At 42.1% G+C, this 19,957-nt stretch overlaps 1 protein-coding gene across 2 annotated transcripts; it reads left to right on the top strand.

The window, feature by feature from the left end:
• The first annotated feature begins 4,285 nt into the window (after positions 1-4,285).
• On the top strand, positions 4,286-19,734 carry phc3 (polyhomeotic homolog 3 (Drosophila)). Of its 2 annotated transcripts, none has more exons than XM_040017241.1 (15): positions 4,286-5,018; positions 6,140-6,333; positions 7,429-7,584; positions 7,667-7,741; positions 7,837-7,989; positions 8,132-8,221; positions 8,984-9,200; positions 9,410-10,044; positions 10,135-10,240; positions 10,324-10,610; positions 11,183-11,339; positions 11,482-11,593; positions 15,483-15,612; positions 16,996-17,260; positions 17,763-19,734. In XM_040017241.1, the coding sequence occupies exons 2-15, from the start codon at positions 6,175-6,177 to the stop codon at positions 17,915-17,917; spliced, it is 2,697 nt and encodes an 898-aa protein (XP_039873175.1). In that variant the 5' UTR covers positions 4,286-5,018; positions 6,140-6,174; the 3' UTR covers positions 17,918-19,734. The 2 variants fall into 2 exon arrangements, with proteins under 2 accessions (XP_039873175.1, XP_039873166.1); XM_040017232.1 differs by having other exon boundaries at positions 11,476-11,593.
• The last annotated feature ends 223 nt before the right edge of the window (positions 19,735-19,957 follow it).

Here is a 19,957-nt window from a genome sequence, read left to right as displayed (position 1 = left end):
TGTGTTGCTGATGAAATGTCTTCAATAGTATGCTATTGCTGTTGATCTGTTCCGTCGAAATCCGTACTGACTTTCACTTAGCAGTTGATGTTTTTCAATGAAACTATCAAATCTTTGTGCAAAGAGGTTTTCAAGCACTTTAGAAAACTGTGATAGCAATGATACTGGTCAATAATTATTAAAACTATGTCTGTCTCCCGATTTATAAAGAGATATATTGGACAAAGGATGCTGAATATGTGGAGCTGTCAGGCAGGAGGAAACGAGGAAGCACACAGATATGGATGTGGTGAAGGAGTAGCTGTAGCTCAAAACATGTGCCAGCTGATGGACGCTCAGTCGTTTTTTCAGACAAAAGACAAAAACAGAAGATAAAAATCTTTAAATCTTATGCGGATAAAGCAAAAAAGGAGACGTAAGCTATGACAAGATTATAATATAAGAGCTAACTTGAGCTTTTCTATAATCTTGTTAGCAAACGTTGTATGAAATCAGCATAAAGTTTCGCATCATTTTTGTCTCTCCTGAGTTTGAGATTTAGTCATGGTATGAGAGCCGGCCGTGACCAAATCTAATCACAGTAAAATAAACTTTATTCTGACGCAAAATATCACATTTTTAGGTGTTTAAGTGTTAAGTGTTTAAATTTCGTGTCTCCTCCCAACACAGTATTACGGGACTCGTCACCATAGCAACCGTGTAAAACGAAGCTTTAAAAGGATATTTATTTTAACCCAAACCACCCTCTGCTTGTAACAAAGTGAACTTGATTTTATTTTAAATATCCTAACCATAACAAAGTAATCTTTAATAAATACAGATAAAGTTTGGGAAAAACCGTGACGTCTCTACGTGAGCCACGATTTGCACCAACCTCCGAGTGTGTGTGTCATTATTAGTAGTATGCTCCTTTCACGCACGTGGGTACACATCAGTAGGCCTACATATGTAGACTGGAGGTCGGGTTCACGAACTCCCTGAAACTGAGCTTGGGATTTCTTAAAAAAGCTGGGATGATTAGCTTGTTCAGTTAAATGGAGTTCCGGGATGATTTTGGGTCCTGGGAGAGGGTCAGTCATTACAGGAAATGAAGCTACTTTGACAAAGATGACAGGACTGAAGAATATGGATGATGGGACTCCACAATTTGTTTTTAATTCAGTTCCGTTTTATTCATATAGCGCCAATTCACAATAACAGTCGCCTCAAGGGGCTTTAAAGACCCTATAAAGACCCCAAGAGACAGATGACCGCCTAGTAAGCACTTGGCGACAGTGGGAAGGAAAACCTCCATTCTTACCAGGAAGAAACCTCCTGCAAAACGCGAAGAAGCCTCTTGGGTGAGAGGCGAAACACCTTTGCGAACCCAAAAAAGTCCAGTTGCCTCCTTTCTTATTTTCAAGCTTTCAAAAGCTCAATGACTTTTGCAGGATCGAAAAATGGACCAGGAACAAGCGAGAGCTGCCATTTTTGCTCTGCGCATGTGTGTTAGCATCCTCTTTGATCCTGGGGATTTGAAATTGGCCATGTCCTCTGTCAGGAGATTTAGTCATAGTTTGTTTTGTTGTTGTTTTATGTTTATACAGTGGCCCTGAGAGGCCAAATGGACTGCAACTTCAGAAAACACTTGCAAAAAGAAAAACGCTGGAAAAAGAAAAATGCTGCAAAAAGAAAAACGCTGCAAAAGCACACAAAGCACAACGGAAATAGGAAAAAAGACAACGGAAATGTTTCTGGGGAGACAATAACCGGATGGACCAGTTGCACGAACCAAAACATGCTAACAAGTGCACTGGGACTGGGAGACACTTCAAAGAAGTGGAAGCGGGGCGGCCAAAGAGTAAACTTTCAAAAGTAAGTTCTGAATATTATGTCACTTATTTATGTGCAAATGTTTAATAATGAGGAACATTAAAACATTACTGTTGGCCACATGCCGGCAAAGTTATGTGACATTAGCGATGTTTGTACTTTCAGCATTTACTTTGTTTTAAAGCCTTTACTTTATACGCCGTTAGATAGTCGACCTTAATCTTACAGCGAATGTGATGATTTTGTGGATAATTAAAGTCAGTCATATATCCACAAACACAACAAGCTGAAAGTCAGTGATGCTGCTCGGTTTGCAGTCCTGAATATCACGGCACAAGCAGGATTCACTGCACTGTTAATGTTAGCTATGTTATATTGCTGCCTCTGTTCGGTGGTGTCGAGCCAAACAGACTTTGAACGAGCTGACGGTTCACTCCTTAAGCTGAAAGAAAGATGCTTTAATCACAGGAGTCACACATGTGTCCACTGTACCATCTGGAACTCTTCTTGTTTAGCACTCGTAATAACACAAACACTAAATCCTCCTGTTTGTAGCAGTGTATACACCTGAGACTGTCACCTGTCTGTCTGTCCTGCACTCTCTCTCTGTTTCTTTCTCTCTGATTGTGGAATAAAAGTATGAACATGTATTTATAAGTTATACTTGTGTTTGAATCCTGCAGCTTATCACACATTTGATTTCCATGTGTGACAACTGCAAGTGTCCAGAGTGAGGACAGACTGAGGGACCCACTGCTGCACATCATCTGTGAGGCTTTGCACCCCTGATGATCCACCAGGACAAACTCAGCAGTGTGTGAGGAAGAGGAGGAGGAAGAGCCAGCAGCAGCTGACAGATGGAGAGAATAGACAGACTGTTCCCTGTTTGTGAAGGACTGCTAGGAAAGTTTAACATAACTAACTGTCTGTCCTGAATCAGTCTTATTAGGTAATGTTCAAATAATTTTATCATTCCAGTGTTTTCAGTGTGGGAGAAAGTACTCAGGGCCTTCAAGTTACACACTATGAAAGGCAGAAACAAGTTTAATGTTCAGAAACCTAAAGTATGTATCAGCAGCAGAATGGAGCTAAAAATAAATGTTTGTTTCAGTTCTATGAAGCTTTGAGTATTTTGGATCAGTAGCACTGCTGTGTTTGTTGCATCATATTGCTGTAATTGTTTATATGCTTTATATATTCTGAGCTAAGTTGATCTATAGTGTTATATCATATTCTATAAGGATGTTATGTGTTTGTAGACTTTCTGCCCAGTTTGACCCATTTAGCAGAAGTCAGCCTGTTTAAGGCTCTGATATCTATTCTGTATGACTTAAAGCAGTTATGACATGGTCTGATTTTCTCACCCAATAAAGGAATATTTCATATATCAGTCTACTCTTCATTCTATCAGAAACAGTTTTCACAGCTCGTACATTTGCTTTTTACACATATGTAAGCATTGAGCCAAATTTAGTAATGCTAACATATTAAAAGAACAATATTTGTCTCTTATATATAATACATCTATATATACACTGTCACAGATACTTGTGTTTAAGTGAAGATTTAAGGTGATAGGACATATAAATAACTGCAACTTGAATCTTAACTGAAGCTCAGTGTTTGGCACAGAGTTCATGTTCACTGCTGTAATAACTAATAATGATTAATATAATATTGGCCATATTATATTTACATTACCAAAGTGAGATGACTTTAGTCTCATGAACAACATTAGCTAATTGTTATTTACTAGCTAATCTTAAATGACTGTTCAGCACAGAAATGAAGCCCAACAATCATGTTTTACAGTCCTGTGGTCTCAGCCTCAGATACTTATCAAATCACACAAAGCTCATGTAGAAACAAATGTACAAAATATGTTCTCCTTCATTTCTGTCAAACAAAGCTGTATGAAACGTTTCCAGCTGTTAGTATCATGGTTGCTAGGCAACCTGGGCAGCGCGACGGAGGCTAGACCGTCCCATTTCACAAGCCTACAAGCCTCGCACTTCCGGCCTCAGCAGTCTTTGAGTACGCGGCCCTTGAGGACCGTTAAGGCTGCGTACTTTAAGGCTGCAGATCCTGAATTGGGAAACAGTCCCTGAATTGGGATACAGCCATACATACATGTTTTGGTTCGTGCAACTGGTCCGTCCGGTTATTGTCTCCCCAGAAACATTTCCGTTGTCTTTTTTCCTATTTCCGTTGTGCTTTGTGTGCTTTTGCAGAATTTTTCTTTTTGCAGCATTTTTCTTTTTGGAGCATTTTTCTTTTTGCAGCATTTTTCTTTTTGCAAGTGTTTTCTGAAGTTGCAGTCCGTTTGGCCTCTCCCCTCAAAGTTCAAACGTTTCACTTCACCATGTCTGAAAAACTGAACTAAGATAATTGTATCTTCAGCCTGTGCTCTTAAAGACTGACATGTTATTATAACATGTCAGTCTTTCAAGGTTGTTAGACTTGTACAGTCCAGAGAAATGTTCATGTTCGTCAGCTGGTAACAATTCTTCAACTAATAAAGCAAGAACCTACTACGAATATATAGCTTTCAAGCAATTTTAAAATACAAGACTCAAATGATGAAACAACAGATATGGAGGACTGGAGGGAGGAGTGACAAATAACACGAGAAACCAAACAATAAACTAGGACTCAAATGCAGCGAGAACAAGCTTAAAAAAGAAAAATACAACATCCAGAGGTGATGGTCCCCGCTTGTCTTCATTAAAAAAGTAAAAAGTGAACCAACTGTACTTAAAAAGAAGAAAACTGACTTTGTTGTACTCACGGGACACGAATTTGCAGCACATACTCATCTGAACATATTATTGAGTGACAGAACAATGAATTCACGAGACCACGTGGTCATGTGACATGACAGCGATATTAGTGATAAACAGGGGGACAACACATCTTATCACGAGCCTACAATTTAAATTCATTCATTCTAAAACAAAAAGCGTTTGATCGTCAGACATCGCCTCTCCTCTCTTCTGTGGCTGTGGAGGGTCCTCCCGCACTGCGAGCGGTGCTGTGCCGAAGCTTTTTTTTTTATTTATCATCATATGCTGCCTGCTTCGCAGCACACCGCATGATTTTTTTTAAATCACCATTTTAAGCAGCGCTGACGCATCAGAGGGCTTCATGACTGGGACAGTGTGTCGGGGTATGGTCAGCTCCTGATGGCCCATGTCTTCCAAAACCAGGCAAGTATCGCCGACAAGAGGTGGATGGTTGTGCATGCATAATGCGCAGTGTGAGCGGTGAGGGGCAGAGCGGCGGGGGGTGTCATCCAGATGTGCTGGATGTAGTCTGTGAAGGTTCACAGACTCGACATTAAATATCAGGATTATCCGATGGTTCAGGGTTTTTGTCGAGGAAATCCTGCACGCGTTTACTAATCTACAGCGAAGATCAATCAGAAAAAAAAGAATCAATATTCCGCGGCTACAGGCGTGATTTATACAACCCACGCTACTGTATTATTATTAATATTATTATTGTTGTTGTTGTTGTTGTTAAAATTCTCTTAAATTATTACAGAGGTGTGCGTGCCACCCCACCTCACACAAGATTTTAAAAACTTAAAAGTATTTCTTGGTGATAATGTTAAATATTACTGTTATTATTGTTCTGTTATTGTAAATTCACTTAATTTAATAAGTGTCAGGGTTCTATGTTTCTATTTCAAAAGTCCAAGTTTAGTTTTGTTCACCTGGTTTTATTTTATTCTATTTCATTTTTAATTCAAGAAGATCAAAGCTCCCTGTGAGGTAGGGTGTCTATTATTTGTGTGAGGTGTTTTTTTTAATTTAATTAAAATGTTTCTTGAAGTAAAACTGCCATAAATGATTTAAAATTATATTTGGCTTTCTTAAAAGAAAGTGGAGTCATTTAAAACCTGTCACTCCACTGCAAGTCATAAAAAAATAAAGACAAGAGGGAAGGGTTCAGTTTTGACACATTAAAATATATTCAATTCAGGCTTATTTTCTAGTCCCGCACCCTGAACAGTCACCTCAAAGCGCTGGTGCTATAAGGTAAAAACACAACAGTATTTAAAACAAAACAAAAAAACAATAAATAAATACAAAAAAAACAAGCAACCTGTCAAAGCAAGCACTTTGCAACAGTGGGAAGGAAACACTCCCTTTTAACAGGAAGAAACCTGAAAATTGTGGGAATATTTTCACATAGAAAATGATTTTTCTACACCAGCTCCTGTCTGTTAGGGGTTTTTTTTTTTTGCCTAGAGTGAATGAATCACATGAATCAGAGAAAGTTGCACATGTTAATGCATGTCCTTTTTTTGTTTTTATCTCCACAGATTTCCTGATATTGATTCTGTGTGTAATCTGGGACATGGACAGACGGAGCCCAGGAGACAGACAGGCAGACACCAGTAAGACAGTAACCACTGCATCGTCATCATCTGTCGTCACCATGGCAACACCCAGTTCCAGCGCCCAGCCGCCCTCTACCTCCCTCAGCATCATCCCACCAGACAGACAAGCAGTCCAGGTAATAAACTGCACCTGCGACCGATATGTGTGTGGCTCGTTTAGTCTTAGTTTCACTTCACAGGTAAAGAGTCGGGGTAATAGACAGGAAGCTGCTTACAGTCCCTACGCACGGTGTGCTTGACAGGCAAAAAGTCCAAGCTGTGGAAAATACCTATAACTGTTTAATTTTTAAAACACACAGTCAGCGTTGTAGGCAGTACCTAGTATTTCTGTAAAGTGCACACAGAGGACTTGATTTAAAGGTGATCCAAGTAATGAACAGTACCACTGACCTTAGTATGCATTTATCATATTGATATACTGAATATTAATTGTCTATTGACTGTCGTTTGTCAAGCTGTCAGGTATTACTTTTACGAGACAGTCCAAAGAATAAACAATAGTAGTAATTATGCATCATAGTATATACACTGTATTGTCAAAAATATTCACTCACCCATTCAAATCATTGAATTCACCTGTTCTAATCACTTTCATGGCCACAGGTGTATAAAATCCAACACCTGGCATCCAGACTACTTCTACAAACATTTGTGCAAGATCAGGTAGCCCCAGTCCGCTCATGAAATTTCCTCGTCACTAAATATTCCTCACTCAACCGTTAGTGGTTATAGTACAAAGTTTGTGACCTTCAGTAAAATCTGAAGGCCACAAACTTCATGCTGGCCTTCAGAGCAGCTCAGTAGCAGTGTGTAGAGAGTTTCATTGAATGGGTTTCCATGGCAGCTGCATTCAAGTCTTACATCACCAAGCACAATGCAAAGCGTCTTATGTGGTGGTGTAAAGCACGCCACCACTGGACTCTGAAGCAGTGGAGAAGCCTTCTCCTTCTGGCAATCTGACTGTCCAGCATTAGTGTCTGACCTCACAACTACATTTCAGGAAAAATCACCAAAAATTCCCATCATAATAAACCCTATAGATTTAGAATGGGAGTCACTAAAGTTCATATGTGTGTGAAGGCAGACGGGTGAATACATTTGGCAATATAGTGTATTTGAACAGGTGATTAGATTTTGTTGTTAAAGTAGATAAATAGCCTTGTAAGGCTTTTAGCCAGTCTGAAGAAAATGTACATCGTGTGATCCAACAGGTGATCCAACATGCCATGAACAGACCTCAGAGCATGGCGGCCCAGTACTTGCATCAGATGTACGCAGCCCAGCAGCAGCACTTCATGCTGCAGACAGCAGCCCTGCAGCAGCACCAGCATCCCGCACATCTGCAGAGTCTGGCCGCCATCCAGCAGGTCGGGTGGTGTCTGTCTATGTGCTGTGTGTCTGTGTGAGGATCAAGAATGGAAAGTAAAACATGTTCTCACTGCTTTTCAGGCTTCAGTCTGTCAGAGGTCACCTTCTTCTTCTACAGGCAGTTTGGTTCAGGCTGCGGGTGTTTCCCAAAACTCGGTAAGCGCTTAAGTGTGTTCTCACTCTGAGCACAAATACACACCTGAGCATATTTAGTTTTTGTCACAGCTCTCATCATGCCGCCCCTCATCCAGATAACTTTACCAGCATCTCCAGTGACCGCAAGGCTGATTGGTCGAACTCAGACATCCACTGCCAGCGCAGCCACAATATCTCAGCAGGCCATGCTTCTAGGAAACAGACCTGCCAGCTGTAACCAAGCTCAGATGTACCTTCGAACTCAGATGGTAGAAACCTTTTCATCTTTGATCTCGAGCTGCATTCATGCTGCTTTACTGTGTTGCCATTTTGAGTGCATGAGCAACTTTTTATGGCTGATTTTTAACCAACGTGGTGTCTGAGCTTCCCTGTTGCTTCTATCCTTGCCAGCTGATTCTAACTCCTGCAGCCACAGTAGCTGCAATTCAGTCAGACCTCCCCACTGTGACCTCCTGCTCCTCATTACCTACCTCCTCTCAGGTACAATCCTGCCACAGTGCTGCACAATTATGTGATCATAATCAGGCTGTTACAGAACATACAGTGGACCTATTATGCTCATTTCAGGCTCCATCTTATTGTCCTTGGACTCTTTCGCAGTAGCTTTGCTCACTGCCCGCAGCTTTAAAGTTACTTTCTTCTGATTTGCTGCCCCTCTTGATCTCATCATTAAGGATATCCCTCCCCTCTTTGACATCGTAAAGAGCAAAGCGGGTTGTGTTTTTTGTTTTGTTTCAACATTGCATACATTATTTAGATCAGCGGTCCCCAACCTTTTTTGCGCCACGGACCGGTTTATGCCCGACAATATTTTCACGGACCGGCCTTTAAGGTGTCGCGGATAAATACAACAAAATAAAACTAGTACCGGTACCGAAAAAAGAAGATTTATTCATAACACACGTGAAAAGACCCAGGAAAACAGAGTTAACTATAAAAACGATAACAAAATAACACTGAAAACCGATAAAACCCTGAAAACCATACATTTCACACCCGAGCCTCAACTCTCGCGGCCCGGTACCAAACGACTCACGGACCGGTACCGGTCCGAGGCTCGGGGGTTGGGGACCGCTGCTTTAGATCATAATATAAGGAACAGCAGAATAGGTCCACTATTTCTGTATTTATTTACGTGATGTCAGTGTGTTAGGACAAGGTACAGCATTGGCTCTTTACTCCATGACCAGAAACTTTTAATAACTGCGAAGACTAACTGTTAACCTCTAATACTCGCTGCAGAATCTGGCTCTGCGTACCCATTTGCCGGGAGCTCTGGCTACAGCCCACAGCGTCATCTTAAAACCTTCCACCGAGTCCCAGGCCCTGCCTGCAGCCACCTCTTTATCCAAGACTCCAGTCTGTGGGCTGAAGAGCACCCAACTGACTGATGGCTCAACAGAAACAGCGCCATCTGATGCCACCTCGTTGGTGTCAGGACCCCAGATTATAACCCCAGGTGAGTTTGTGTCTTCCACGGTTTGAGATAACTGCAAGTGTAAGAGGCCAGAGACAAACTCAGGGTGGACACTTGGTTTTGGTTTGATACAAGCCATGCAGCAAGCATACTGATGTTCATGTAATGCAGATGTTTGCTTTTTTTGTCAGGTTAAGTTTTTAATGACAGCTCACCTGCTGGTTATTATGTTCCTCGTGCTCCCTCTGCAGCCTACCCTCCAGTGCAAACCCACACTCTAGTCAAGCAGCAGCTGTCCTGTCCAGTAGGCCAGCAGGTGGCGCACCACCAGCTCATCGTCCAGCAGGCCACAGGAGGGGCTCCCAGCAGCAGACAGTTGCAACCAATTGCCCTCAGAGTAGCACCCCGAGATACCCACTCCAATCCTCTTCCTCTGTCGGTTAAAAGACTAACCGCCTCCAGCACCCACTCACAACTACGAAACGAGCCCCCAGCCCTGTCTTCTTCTTCCTCCCCATTAGTCACCAGCATGCTTGCATCATCACCTCAGACTTCAGTCCCAGCTGCTGCCGTTCAGCCTCAGCCACCTCCTCTGGTGGCTGCGCCACAGCGTCGGACCTCATTCCCACAGAGCCAGCAGCCTCCACCTCCTCCTCCTCCTCTCATTCTCCCCAGGCTGCCCCAGAACCCCCCGGCCTCCCTTCACAGGGTGTCCCTGCACTCAGTCCGGGCTTTGGCTGTCCAGTCAGGACAGGTACTGCTAACGGAGCGGGAACTGCCTGTGGCGGAGGCTCTGGTCCAGATGCCCTACCAGAACCTGCCACCTCCTCAAACGGTGGCTGTTGATCTGAAAGTGCATCCAGTCAAACCCAACGAAACTACACCCGTGAGTCAGCACGTCCTGCTTTGAAGAGCTCCTGAGTAGATTATGAGTTGGTTTGAATGAGGTTTTGTTTTGTTTTGTTTTGATTTTCAGTTGGGGCAAAAGTGCAACGTGAACAGTCTGAGCTCAGAGGAAAGTAAAGATCCTCCAAGTTCAGAACAAGACGGGACCGCTACACCACCCAATCAAAATGGTTCAGGTACAGAATTATTCAGTTAACAGGATAACCTGCCTCCATGAGACCCCCCTCACCCCTCACTCTTTATGCTTTTTATTGTGTAGCAGTGACGGGTTCATCCTCCATCACCCCCAGCCACTGGAGGAGTCCTCCAGTGGAGGAGTCCTCCCAGCTCACGACCACTGACAATAGCGGCAATAGTGGCACCAACAACCCTCCTCCTCCACCACCTTCTCCTTTACCTCCTCCCCTCCTCCCTGCTTCAGCAAAAGTCCCCAGCCAGCCTCCTTCTGCCCCTGCAAGTCTCCCAGGAAGCCCCAAGAGGTCAACCCACGTCCTCACACACCTCGTGGAGGGCTTTGTCATCAAAGAGGGCCTGGAGCCGTTCCCGGTATGTGGACGTGCCCTGTGCAGAAAGTTCACTGCTGATTAATGGGAAGCACTACAAAAGCACTTAAAATCAGCTTTAATCAATTATTTAATTATGTGTGTATAAACAAAATGAAAATATTTCTGGAGCAGGTGAGGAGAGGAAGGTGGAATAAAACTTTTCCAGGCATTTAAAACTTAAGTAAATGTCTCATTTTAATATTATAAACAGATGTAAATATGACAATTGAAATATGACAGTGCATCACTGTCTTTACATTATAACACTGGTGATGCTCTACAGTCAACAAATGATGTCTGTCACTTTATCAAAGCTGCTGGCATGGCTCATTTATGCAGAAGGTGTCTTTTTACAAGGAAGCTTGATGCAACTAGTTAGGGCTATAGTGAGAGGAACTGGTCAGTGCCAACTTGTAATCTGTCAGCATGCAGTGTTATCGTTGTGCAGGACGTTAGTTGTGTGAAACCTTGTTTCAGTGAATTAAAACTTTTTTCTTTTTCTTTTTTTTCTGCCATTTGGGTTTAAAAAATTGGTGTAAGGTTTTCAATTTTTGAATGTGCTACTCAATGCAGGTGGGTCGGACATCACTGTTATCGGAGCAGCAGGCTTCCCTTCCAGAACCCCAGGACGTACCGACCAATGGGGATGCAGCAGACGACAGTCCTCTGGATGCTGACCAGTCAGATTCATCTGACTCTGAGATGGAAAATGATGGCCCTACAGGAGAAGGTGAGAGAGGTGTGCGTGTGTGTGTGTGTGTGTGTGTGTGTGTGTGTGTGTGTGTGTGTGTGTGTGTGTGTGTGTGTGTGTGTGTGTGTGTGTGTGTGTGTGTGAACATGCATGATTAACAGCTGGTCCTCTGAAGTTGCAGAGCTCGGGGAGAGTGTGCCAGACGTGTTGCAGTGTGAGTACTGTGGAAGCAGCGGCTACGCTTGCACGTTTCTGCGCTCCAAACGCTTCTGCTCCATGTCGTGTGTCAGAAGGTAAATAAAACATTTACACAACGTACTAAGTTTTGTCCTCTAGTGTAATTATTTATTACAAAAGAAACATAGTTTCAGTGATTCACTCTATTAACATGAATAAACTGTAGGTTATTACGAGACGCTCATCAGCCATAAGCTCATAAGCTTTGCTTATTGCACCACATCTCAAAGGTGCTCTACTAGACTGAGATCTGGTGACTGTGGAGGGCATTTACAGTGAAGTCATTGTCATGTTAAAGAAACCAGTTTGAGATGATTTGAGCTTTGGGGTTTTGGTGTTATCCTGCTGAAAGAAGCTATTATTAGATTGTTACACTATAGTCATAAAGGGATAGACATAGTCTGCAGCTCGGGTAGGCTGTGGTGTTTTAATGGTGCTCAGTCGGTACAAGAGGCCCAAAGTGTACCAAGAAAATCGAGGACGAGCAATAGTTTTACAATCATCTATTGCAAGTTTTGGTGAGCTCCTGTGAACTAGAGCCTTAGTGTTTTGTTCTTAGCTGACAGGAGTGGTATCCACTGTGGTATCCACTGTGGTATCCACTGTGGTCTCCTGCTACTGTAGCCCATCTGATTCAAGGTTTTACGTCTGCATACCTTGGTTATAATGAGTTGTTAATGGCTATCTGAGTTGTTACCTTGCTATCAACTTGAAACAGTCTGGCCATTCTGCAGTGTGCTAGGCTGATTAAATATTTGTGCTAACGACCAGTTAGCACAAATATATGTGCTATGTGAGTGTACATCATACAGTAAATACTCAGCAGGGACTGAAATCTGAATTAATCCACTGATGAAAATAGCTCCAAAACAATTAATGTTTTGGTTCTGTTAGGCTACAGTGCTGTTAGCTGTTTTAAAAAACAAACAAAAAGAAATTACCTTAACCCTGGGAACCTTTTGTGGGGATGACTGGATGATATATTTGAAGTTCAGACTAACAACATGAGATCCAGGTGAGAGTTCTGCTGGGAAAACTTATAAAAAATATGCTAAAAAACTGCTGCCACAAAAAAAAAAGAAAAAGAAAGAAAGAAGGGGTTTTAACCTATAACCAACACAGACAACCAGGCCAAAGACAGTTCAATCGCCAACATAAAGAACGACACTGAAACAGCTGAAACAAAAAAAACAACCAAGCAAAAACAAAACCTTAATCATCTAGTAGCTCCTTTGGTTCATGATGCATCACAACTCACAGGTTATTGTAATCTGGGAAGTGCAGAACGGAAAAGTGGCAGTAAAACGACCAATATGAGCAACCTGAGCACAGCTCAGACGAAGACCCATCATTATGGTCATCGTGTGTGACTTTCACTAAAATCAGACCAATTTTTGTGACGTGAATGCAGACACCTCACCATCACGTAAGCTCAGTGGTCCTCCAGCATGAAAAAACAGGCGCTTCATCACCTCCATCCTGCTGCCCGTGACCATGAAATCAATCTCAGTTCACCATGTTGAAGGAAATCTCAATTCCTAAAATATACTGAGGAGAGAGGAGGCTTTAGCTATAATTGAGAATGCAAATGCGTGTCCACTGTGGATGCATTTATTTACCTTTAGAATATAAAAGAGTTGTGGGAAACAGCTGGAATATACAAGTCATAGTGGGAGGAGGATTCTTTTTAAACAAGTCATCCTTTTTTCACGTTATTTAACATGATCAAAGTTTCTGCCATGCACAAAAAAGCACCATGTGTTAAATTAAAGTAATTCTATTTATTTATTTATTAGAAATTGTCATGAGCACAGTTATGTCTGATGTCATAAAATCCAGCTGTGGGTCTGCTAGAACAAAAATGACACATTTCATTGGCATCTCTTTAAAATGAGGTGTGACATTTGTGAGGATGACTCAATTTTCTAAGTGCCTGTTCCCTCAGCTCATTTGTTCTCATGTCTCTTCCTCACCTCCTCCTCTCCCATCACCGATGGGAGAAAATAATGTGAAGCGATGGAGCAGATGCATTGGGCACTTGCAAACTATGAAATAAAAAAGGGGTTAAGACATGCAGACTTAGGGAACAGGTAACCTAAATCAGAAATTAAAAGAGCAAAGATGGGAAGTAAAAGGACATAGTAGTAGTAGTAGTGGAAAACCACATTAGGATCCAACCTTCAAAATAAAACAGGAAGTACGCTGGAAGAAGCACTCACAAGAGGAACACAAGGGGTGTGTTAAAAAGAAACACAAAATAAGAATTTATGATGGCGAGAAAAATCCAAGAATCAGCGTTTCACAACACAGGGCCGATGCATAATACAAAGTCTGTGTAAATTGTAATATTTTATGGTTTGTTATGAAAAGTTGATCTTTGTCCGTGAGAACAATGATGATTCATTATTTTGAATCTTTTTATTTTGTTGTTTTCAGTGTTGGTGTGTGTCATTCGGCTGAGGTTCACCACACTGTCTTAGAGTCTGTGGAAAACATGAGCAACACTCACGAACTGTCTGCTTTAACAACAAAGCACTTTTTTCTTCCACAGAAACTACAGAAAATTACAGTCTGTGTCAGTAAAGTTGAATTACATCATCTGACATCTGCAGCCCGCTGACGCAAGTAGATAATCACTCCCAGGTTTCCCCCGGAGTCTCCATCAAAGCAACAAAAAGAGGACAGCTCAGAGTCCCGATGCTACCTTTCCCAACTTATTCACAGACTTCAAGGATGATGTGATATAATAACATTAGGGACGAATGCACTTATTAACCATCTGTGAAGGTTATCCGTCATCCAGGTCATCATAGTTTTCAAAAAACCTAAAGAAGTCCAGACGCATTTCCTTCCAAGCTCTTAGAGCATTTATTTACTCTTAAATAACCCTTAAAAAATCCTCACTCTTTTTACCCTAAGGAAAAGAGGTTTGTCAGGGCCACAGTTTGCTGCAGGATTTCATCCAGCAGCAGTGCATAGCTGGTGGGATAGTGTGTAGTTCCAGGGATCAAACCTCTGGCTGCTGGGGCGTAGCTGGGCGTAGCAGAGCGTTGCAGAGCGTTGCAGTTTTTGTGGGGGACCAAAATATGGGGTTGACCAAGATGGAGAAGAGATTGAGGAGTCTATCCTGTCACTGCTTCAACCAAACCTTTCCACTCTCACCTTCAGATGAGTCAGAGCTGGACTCCAGCTGGTCCATTTCTACCTCTGAGGCCTCCTCCATGTCAGCCTCAGAGTCCTCAGAGGAGGATGATGCCATCTTAACACTCATGGTTCACGATCACTTCCAGAGCCTGTGTGCGCTGTAAAGTCTTGCCATCTCCAAAATGACTGCTCCTGCACTGCCGCGCATACTTCTAACTGTGGCTGCCGTGCAGATGCATAAACTACTTGAGTGAGAACCAAAATAAAGTCCAATTTTGTTTTGGTTCCTGCTGCTGAGATATTGTTGAAGCTCTGAAAGGGTTCTCATCATTCACTGTTATCGAATTAGTTCATAACACCGAGTGTGGCCTTCTAAGAGAACAGACTTGAAGGTGGACATCGCACACATGCACACACATGCACACACATGCACACCATCATCCAACATCAGTAGGACACACACTTATCATTTCAGCAGCAAGGCACTTTTGCAGAAAACATCAAAAGTTGTATTTTCAGTGATTTTCAATTGGACATTTTTTGGCCTGAGGATAAAATTAATATCAGCACCGCCAAAAATATTTAAAAAAATGGAATGGCCCAACATGTCCCCAGGATCCTCTAAGGCAGGGGTGTCGAACTCCAGGTCTCGAGGGCCGGTGTCCTGCAGGTTTTAGATATCAACCTGGGTCAAGACACCTGAAGGAGGTTGTTTAGCCATTTAAATCAGCTGTGTTGGATCAAGGACACACACCTGTGCTCTAAGGGTTAATCAAACATTTCACGGCTGTTTTTGTTCAGGTTCAGTGTGAGCTGCACCAAGCGTATCGCGGTGCTGCATGCAGGTCGCATGGCTCACAGGCCCTTGGGAAGGAGAGGACGACCCCCCAGCCGAGTCAACGGAGCCTCCAGAGAGCACTTCGTGATGCAGGTCAGTAGTATCGTCGGCCTGATGCATGTATAAACTGTATGGACGAAAAGGATACTGGGTTACCTGCAGGAGCTGCTCAGCCACTGAAATGGATGGCATGAAGCTCCCTGTGAACGGTTTTTATCCTGATGTTAATCAGAGGAGGTTTGGAGCTCTGCAGTCACTAAAACTCCACGTTAATGTTCTAGGGTTAAAACGACATATATCGCGCTTTCTGCAGCTTTCCTCATGGGCGTAACTTTGTGCTGAACATTAGGGGGGTCAGGATCTCTGTCTCTCTAAATAAATAAATCTGGGTAAATTCCCAGATGATTAAACATGCAACTATTTTGCTGGTGTTAACAGAAATGAGTAAAGAAAATCAGCAGCCTATTTATGCAAGACAATTCATAATTTTATTGGGGGGGGGTTATATTGGCTAGATCTGATTATTCCCCCTGGAAATTACACCCCTGGCTTTCCTGAAATACTCATCAGTTAAGTGTTTGTGTGCAAGTTTGGCAAACAGTAAATGACTAACTACATGTTCACATGACAAACAAAGGCAAACCTGTTTGTTTAAAGAAGAACAGCTTTGGAGGTTTTACTAATAGCACTTATCTACCAGAAGGACTTTATTGGTAGTTGTGTTGGGTTTGCCTCTCTTTGCTGTGAGTAAAAACGACATCGTATGCATCTTGTCAACTTATTCTCACAGTCCAAAAAGAAAAACATATGTCATCTCTTTTGCAATTTGTTTTCAACACAAACACACTGCAGACACAAAACGATCCACGGCTTCACATTCGTAAGCAAACCAGCATGTTGGACAGAATATCGGGGGTAATCGGGTCAGCTGGCAGATGGGGATCTCTAATGAAAACAGCCGAATGGGCTTTGCAGGTGGCCAGATTCTTAGATGTCTATCAGCTCTGGAAACAAACATTAAAATGACTCATGCAAAAATATGTTAAGGCTGCAGAGCTTTCAAGCATGTTGCCCTGTTATATGCTGTTTTAAATCACTCTTCATTCAAAAATATGAAGAACAGACTTACAGGCTGATGATTATTACAGTTAGGTGTAACAAAAATGGATTTTTGAAGGCTGATAGACTCCAGAGGTGGTTATGCATACATGTTTTTTTCTGGTGGAAACAGGTTGGAAATATTTCTAAAAAGACATTTAAATGTTTATTTGATGCTTGAAACATTCCACTGAGTTCGAACCACGAGGTTTGCAGCTCAAAGTCAATACTTACAATGAGCTATAACTAAAATTTATTTGAGACTGGTAAGAATTAAACCTCACCTGAGACACGGTCTAACACCTGCTTTCTGTTTGTTACTGTATGAAGTCCAGCTCTGAAATACACTGTGAATTTTTGTGTCTTTGTGCTTCTCAGGCCCACAGGTCATTTGGCTCCAAAGAGACCCAACAGAGTTCACCGAGAGAGGAAGATGAGCATCACGAGGAGGAGGAGGAAGAGGAGGAAGAACCTCCCGTTCCCATGACGACCAGGCTTCGAAAACAGGCTGAGAGAGCGCAAGAGAGGGTGAGGGAGCAGAGGACCGTAGAAACGATCATCGTTTCAGACGCAGAAGAAGACGTCGGCTGTCCGTCTCAGTGGAACGTGGAGCAAGTGTTTTCCTACATCAGCACCCTGCCAGGTAATGCGGTTTTTCACACTCCTGAGGCACAGCTTTTATCGCTAAAGAAATGGCAAACATTAACAGTACGACCTCTGACCTCGCAGCACGTCTGTGTCGGTTTGTAGTTTGGTGTGTTGGGTTTGCTTTAAGGTAAGTTTTGCTTCTCTCTCGCAGTTTTTGACAGGTTAAATATGATTTGCAGGCATGAAAGTTTCATGTGGACATGTGCTGGTTGATTAAGGGTGACTGCACATAGTGTACACCCACCAGCCACTTCATTAGGTACACCTGTTCAATTGCTCGTTAGCACAAATATCTTCAGCGACCTGCTTGAATTCAAGCTGAGCATCAGATTGAGCAAAAAATGTGATTTACTTTAAATTTGGCACTGTTGGCACATTGAAACTGAAGGAGATGGGCTTCGGCAGCAGAATACCACACTGGGTGCTACATCTATCAGCTAAGAACTGGAAAACGAGGCGGTCACACAGAATGACCACTCCGGTTCTCTTTCCATCAGGTGGTGCTGATGTAGCCGAGGAGTTTCGCTCCCAGGAAATAGATGGGCAGGCTCTGCTGCTTCTCACAGAGGATCACCTGGTCAGCACCATGAACCTTAAACTGGGACCCGCACTGAAGCTTTGCGCGCACATCAACTCCCTCAAAGATGCATAAACACGTAACATTCCTCCTCTTAGTGAATGTAAAGAAAAGCAAGGATCTCCTCATCTCTGCAGAGACAATGAGGAAGTGCTGCTCATCTTTAAACTGCCTATTTTTAAACACTGTCACAAAAGAGAGCAGAGCTCGCTGAGTTGAACTGACTGCAGTTTTTTTTGTTTGTTTGTTTGTTTGTTTGTTTGTTTTTTTTAAAAGACCACTGCCAACTACTTTTCCGGGTTTTAGCTTTCCATTACCCAAGGACTCAAAGTCGATTCGCTCTCAGATGATTTTACAGTTTTACCTCAGCTGCTCTGGCTCGTTTCTCCTGATAGTTTCACGTTTACAAGTCTCAGCAGTGCATATTTAAGTTTCCCATAATCACTCAAAACCAGTTAAACTGCAAAAGGCTATATTTGCCATCTTTTGTATATTGAAGGATTAAAATGCAACATTTTATTACATTTAAATACTTAAACCAAAAAGGTACCATATTAAAAATCCAACTCTTCGCAGCAAACCAGGCAACAGGGGAAGGACTATTTATACACACAGGGTAATCAGGGAAGTGGAGACAGCTGGGGATATGATACACAGGTGCAGAGAAACTAGGTAATCACTGGGGAGGAGGTAAAACTCAAAGCAACACACAGGAGACCACAATCTATGAAAGTTTATTTATGCTACCAAAAACTTTTTTTTTTTTTTTTGCTGTCAATAAGTCAAAATTTGGGATATTATCTTATTGAAAATTATTTTCTCAGAAGTTTGAGTTGATAAGTTGAAATTCTGACCTACAGGTGATTTTAAAAACATGTTTTTGTTTGTTTTGTTTTGTTTTTTTTTGTTTTTCACTTTATTTTTCACCCCAACTTAACACAGACACCAGAAAACTCATTTGTTACACAAAAGGAACACAAGAGTTTAGAATAATGAAGAGAAAATAACACAAGGACACACACAACCTGAAAGTTCTCACCTGGGACAGGAATCAAATGGGCACCAAAAACAGATTCAAAAATATAACAAAGGATCAAACTCACAATAGAACATGAAGAAATCCAAACATGAATACTGACGTGCTCTAATGGGTCCTTTCTTCGCTGCCTGGCTCCATGGAGCCCAAGTGACATTTGCCATAGAAACAAACTACTGAGTACAATTTTTCAGTTACAGCAATGAAATTTTGCCTGCTGCATCAAATGCTTTGATTTGCAATATCAAAGGTGAAAAACTCCTCTGCATCTTTCTGTAGTCTGTTGACTTTCACGTGCTCCGATATCTTCCTCTGCACTGACATGGCGCTCATTTTCTGTGCATATCTTCCAGTATGTTCAGTACTCGCGCTACACCTGTGAGATCGGTGAGATTTTGACATTAGACAGAATAAAACAAACTCCAAGACCAATAAATTGTAGTAAAAATGTCAGGGATTGTGAACTGTGGGAGATAAAAAGATGTCTCAAAGGAAATTCATATAAAAAAAGCCTTCCCATAAAAATGGGTTTAAAGGAAGTGGCTGACTCTACTGACATGATTTCCTCAGGCAAGGTTAGCGCCTTTGCCCAAGGACCCCAGGTGCATGCTGGTGCATATGGTGCTCAGAGGATAGCGATATAGCCTGGAGCAAGGCCATGAAGGGCCCTAAAAGTCATCCATAAAATCTGTTCTAAAACAAACTATGAGCTGCTGTAGAACAGCTAAAACTGGAGTTTCATTTAGTTCTGATAAACAGGAGTGATTTCCCTAAATGTCCTAAAATAGTTAAAGATGTTAACAGACGCTGAGACGGTCAGATTTCATTTATTTTTGAGATGAGAAGTGAGCCAAAGCAACAAAGATGAGCAGTTCTTTCTCTCACCGCTTGTCATTTCGCTGTAGTGATCGTAGCAGTTCTGACTCGAGTTATCCATTTGTTTCAAAATGGTTTTTAAATGGTTTTGTTTTGTTTTTGTTTTGTTTTTTGTATCATTTGTAGACAAAGAGAACAAATGATCATCATTACATTCGACAAACGCGGTACAATCTCACTGTTTACAAAGCAGATTATTGCCT

Source organism: Simochromis diagramma, unplaced genomic scaffold (assembly GCF_900408965.1).
Source record: "Simochromis diagramma unplaced genomic scaffold, fSimDia1.1 OVJJ01000205.1, whole genome shotgun sequence".
In the NCBI taxonomy this organism is placed as follows: domain Eukaryota; kingdom Metazoa; phylum Chordata; class Actinopteri; order Cichliformes; family Cichlidae; genus Simochromis; species Simochromis diagramma.
The sequence above is the reverse complement of the archived record's forward strand: the minus strand, read 5'-3'. Positions and strand labels throughout refer to the sequence as shown.

Bases quoted from the DNA above. Each gene is read 5' to 3' on its own strand.
- phc3 (XM_040017232.1), top strand. From the start codon at position 6,175: ATGGACAGACGGAGCCCAGGAGACAGACAGGCAGACACCAGTAAGACA. The intron at 10,241-10,323 runs GTACAGAATTAT...TTTATTGTGTAG, and splicing joins ACCCAATCAAAATGGTTCAG to CAGTGACGGGTTCATCCTCC. The intron at 17,261-17,762 runs GTAATGCGGTTT...TCTTTCCATCAG, and splicing joins CTACATCAGCACCCTGCCAG to GTGGTGCTGATGTAGCCGAG.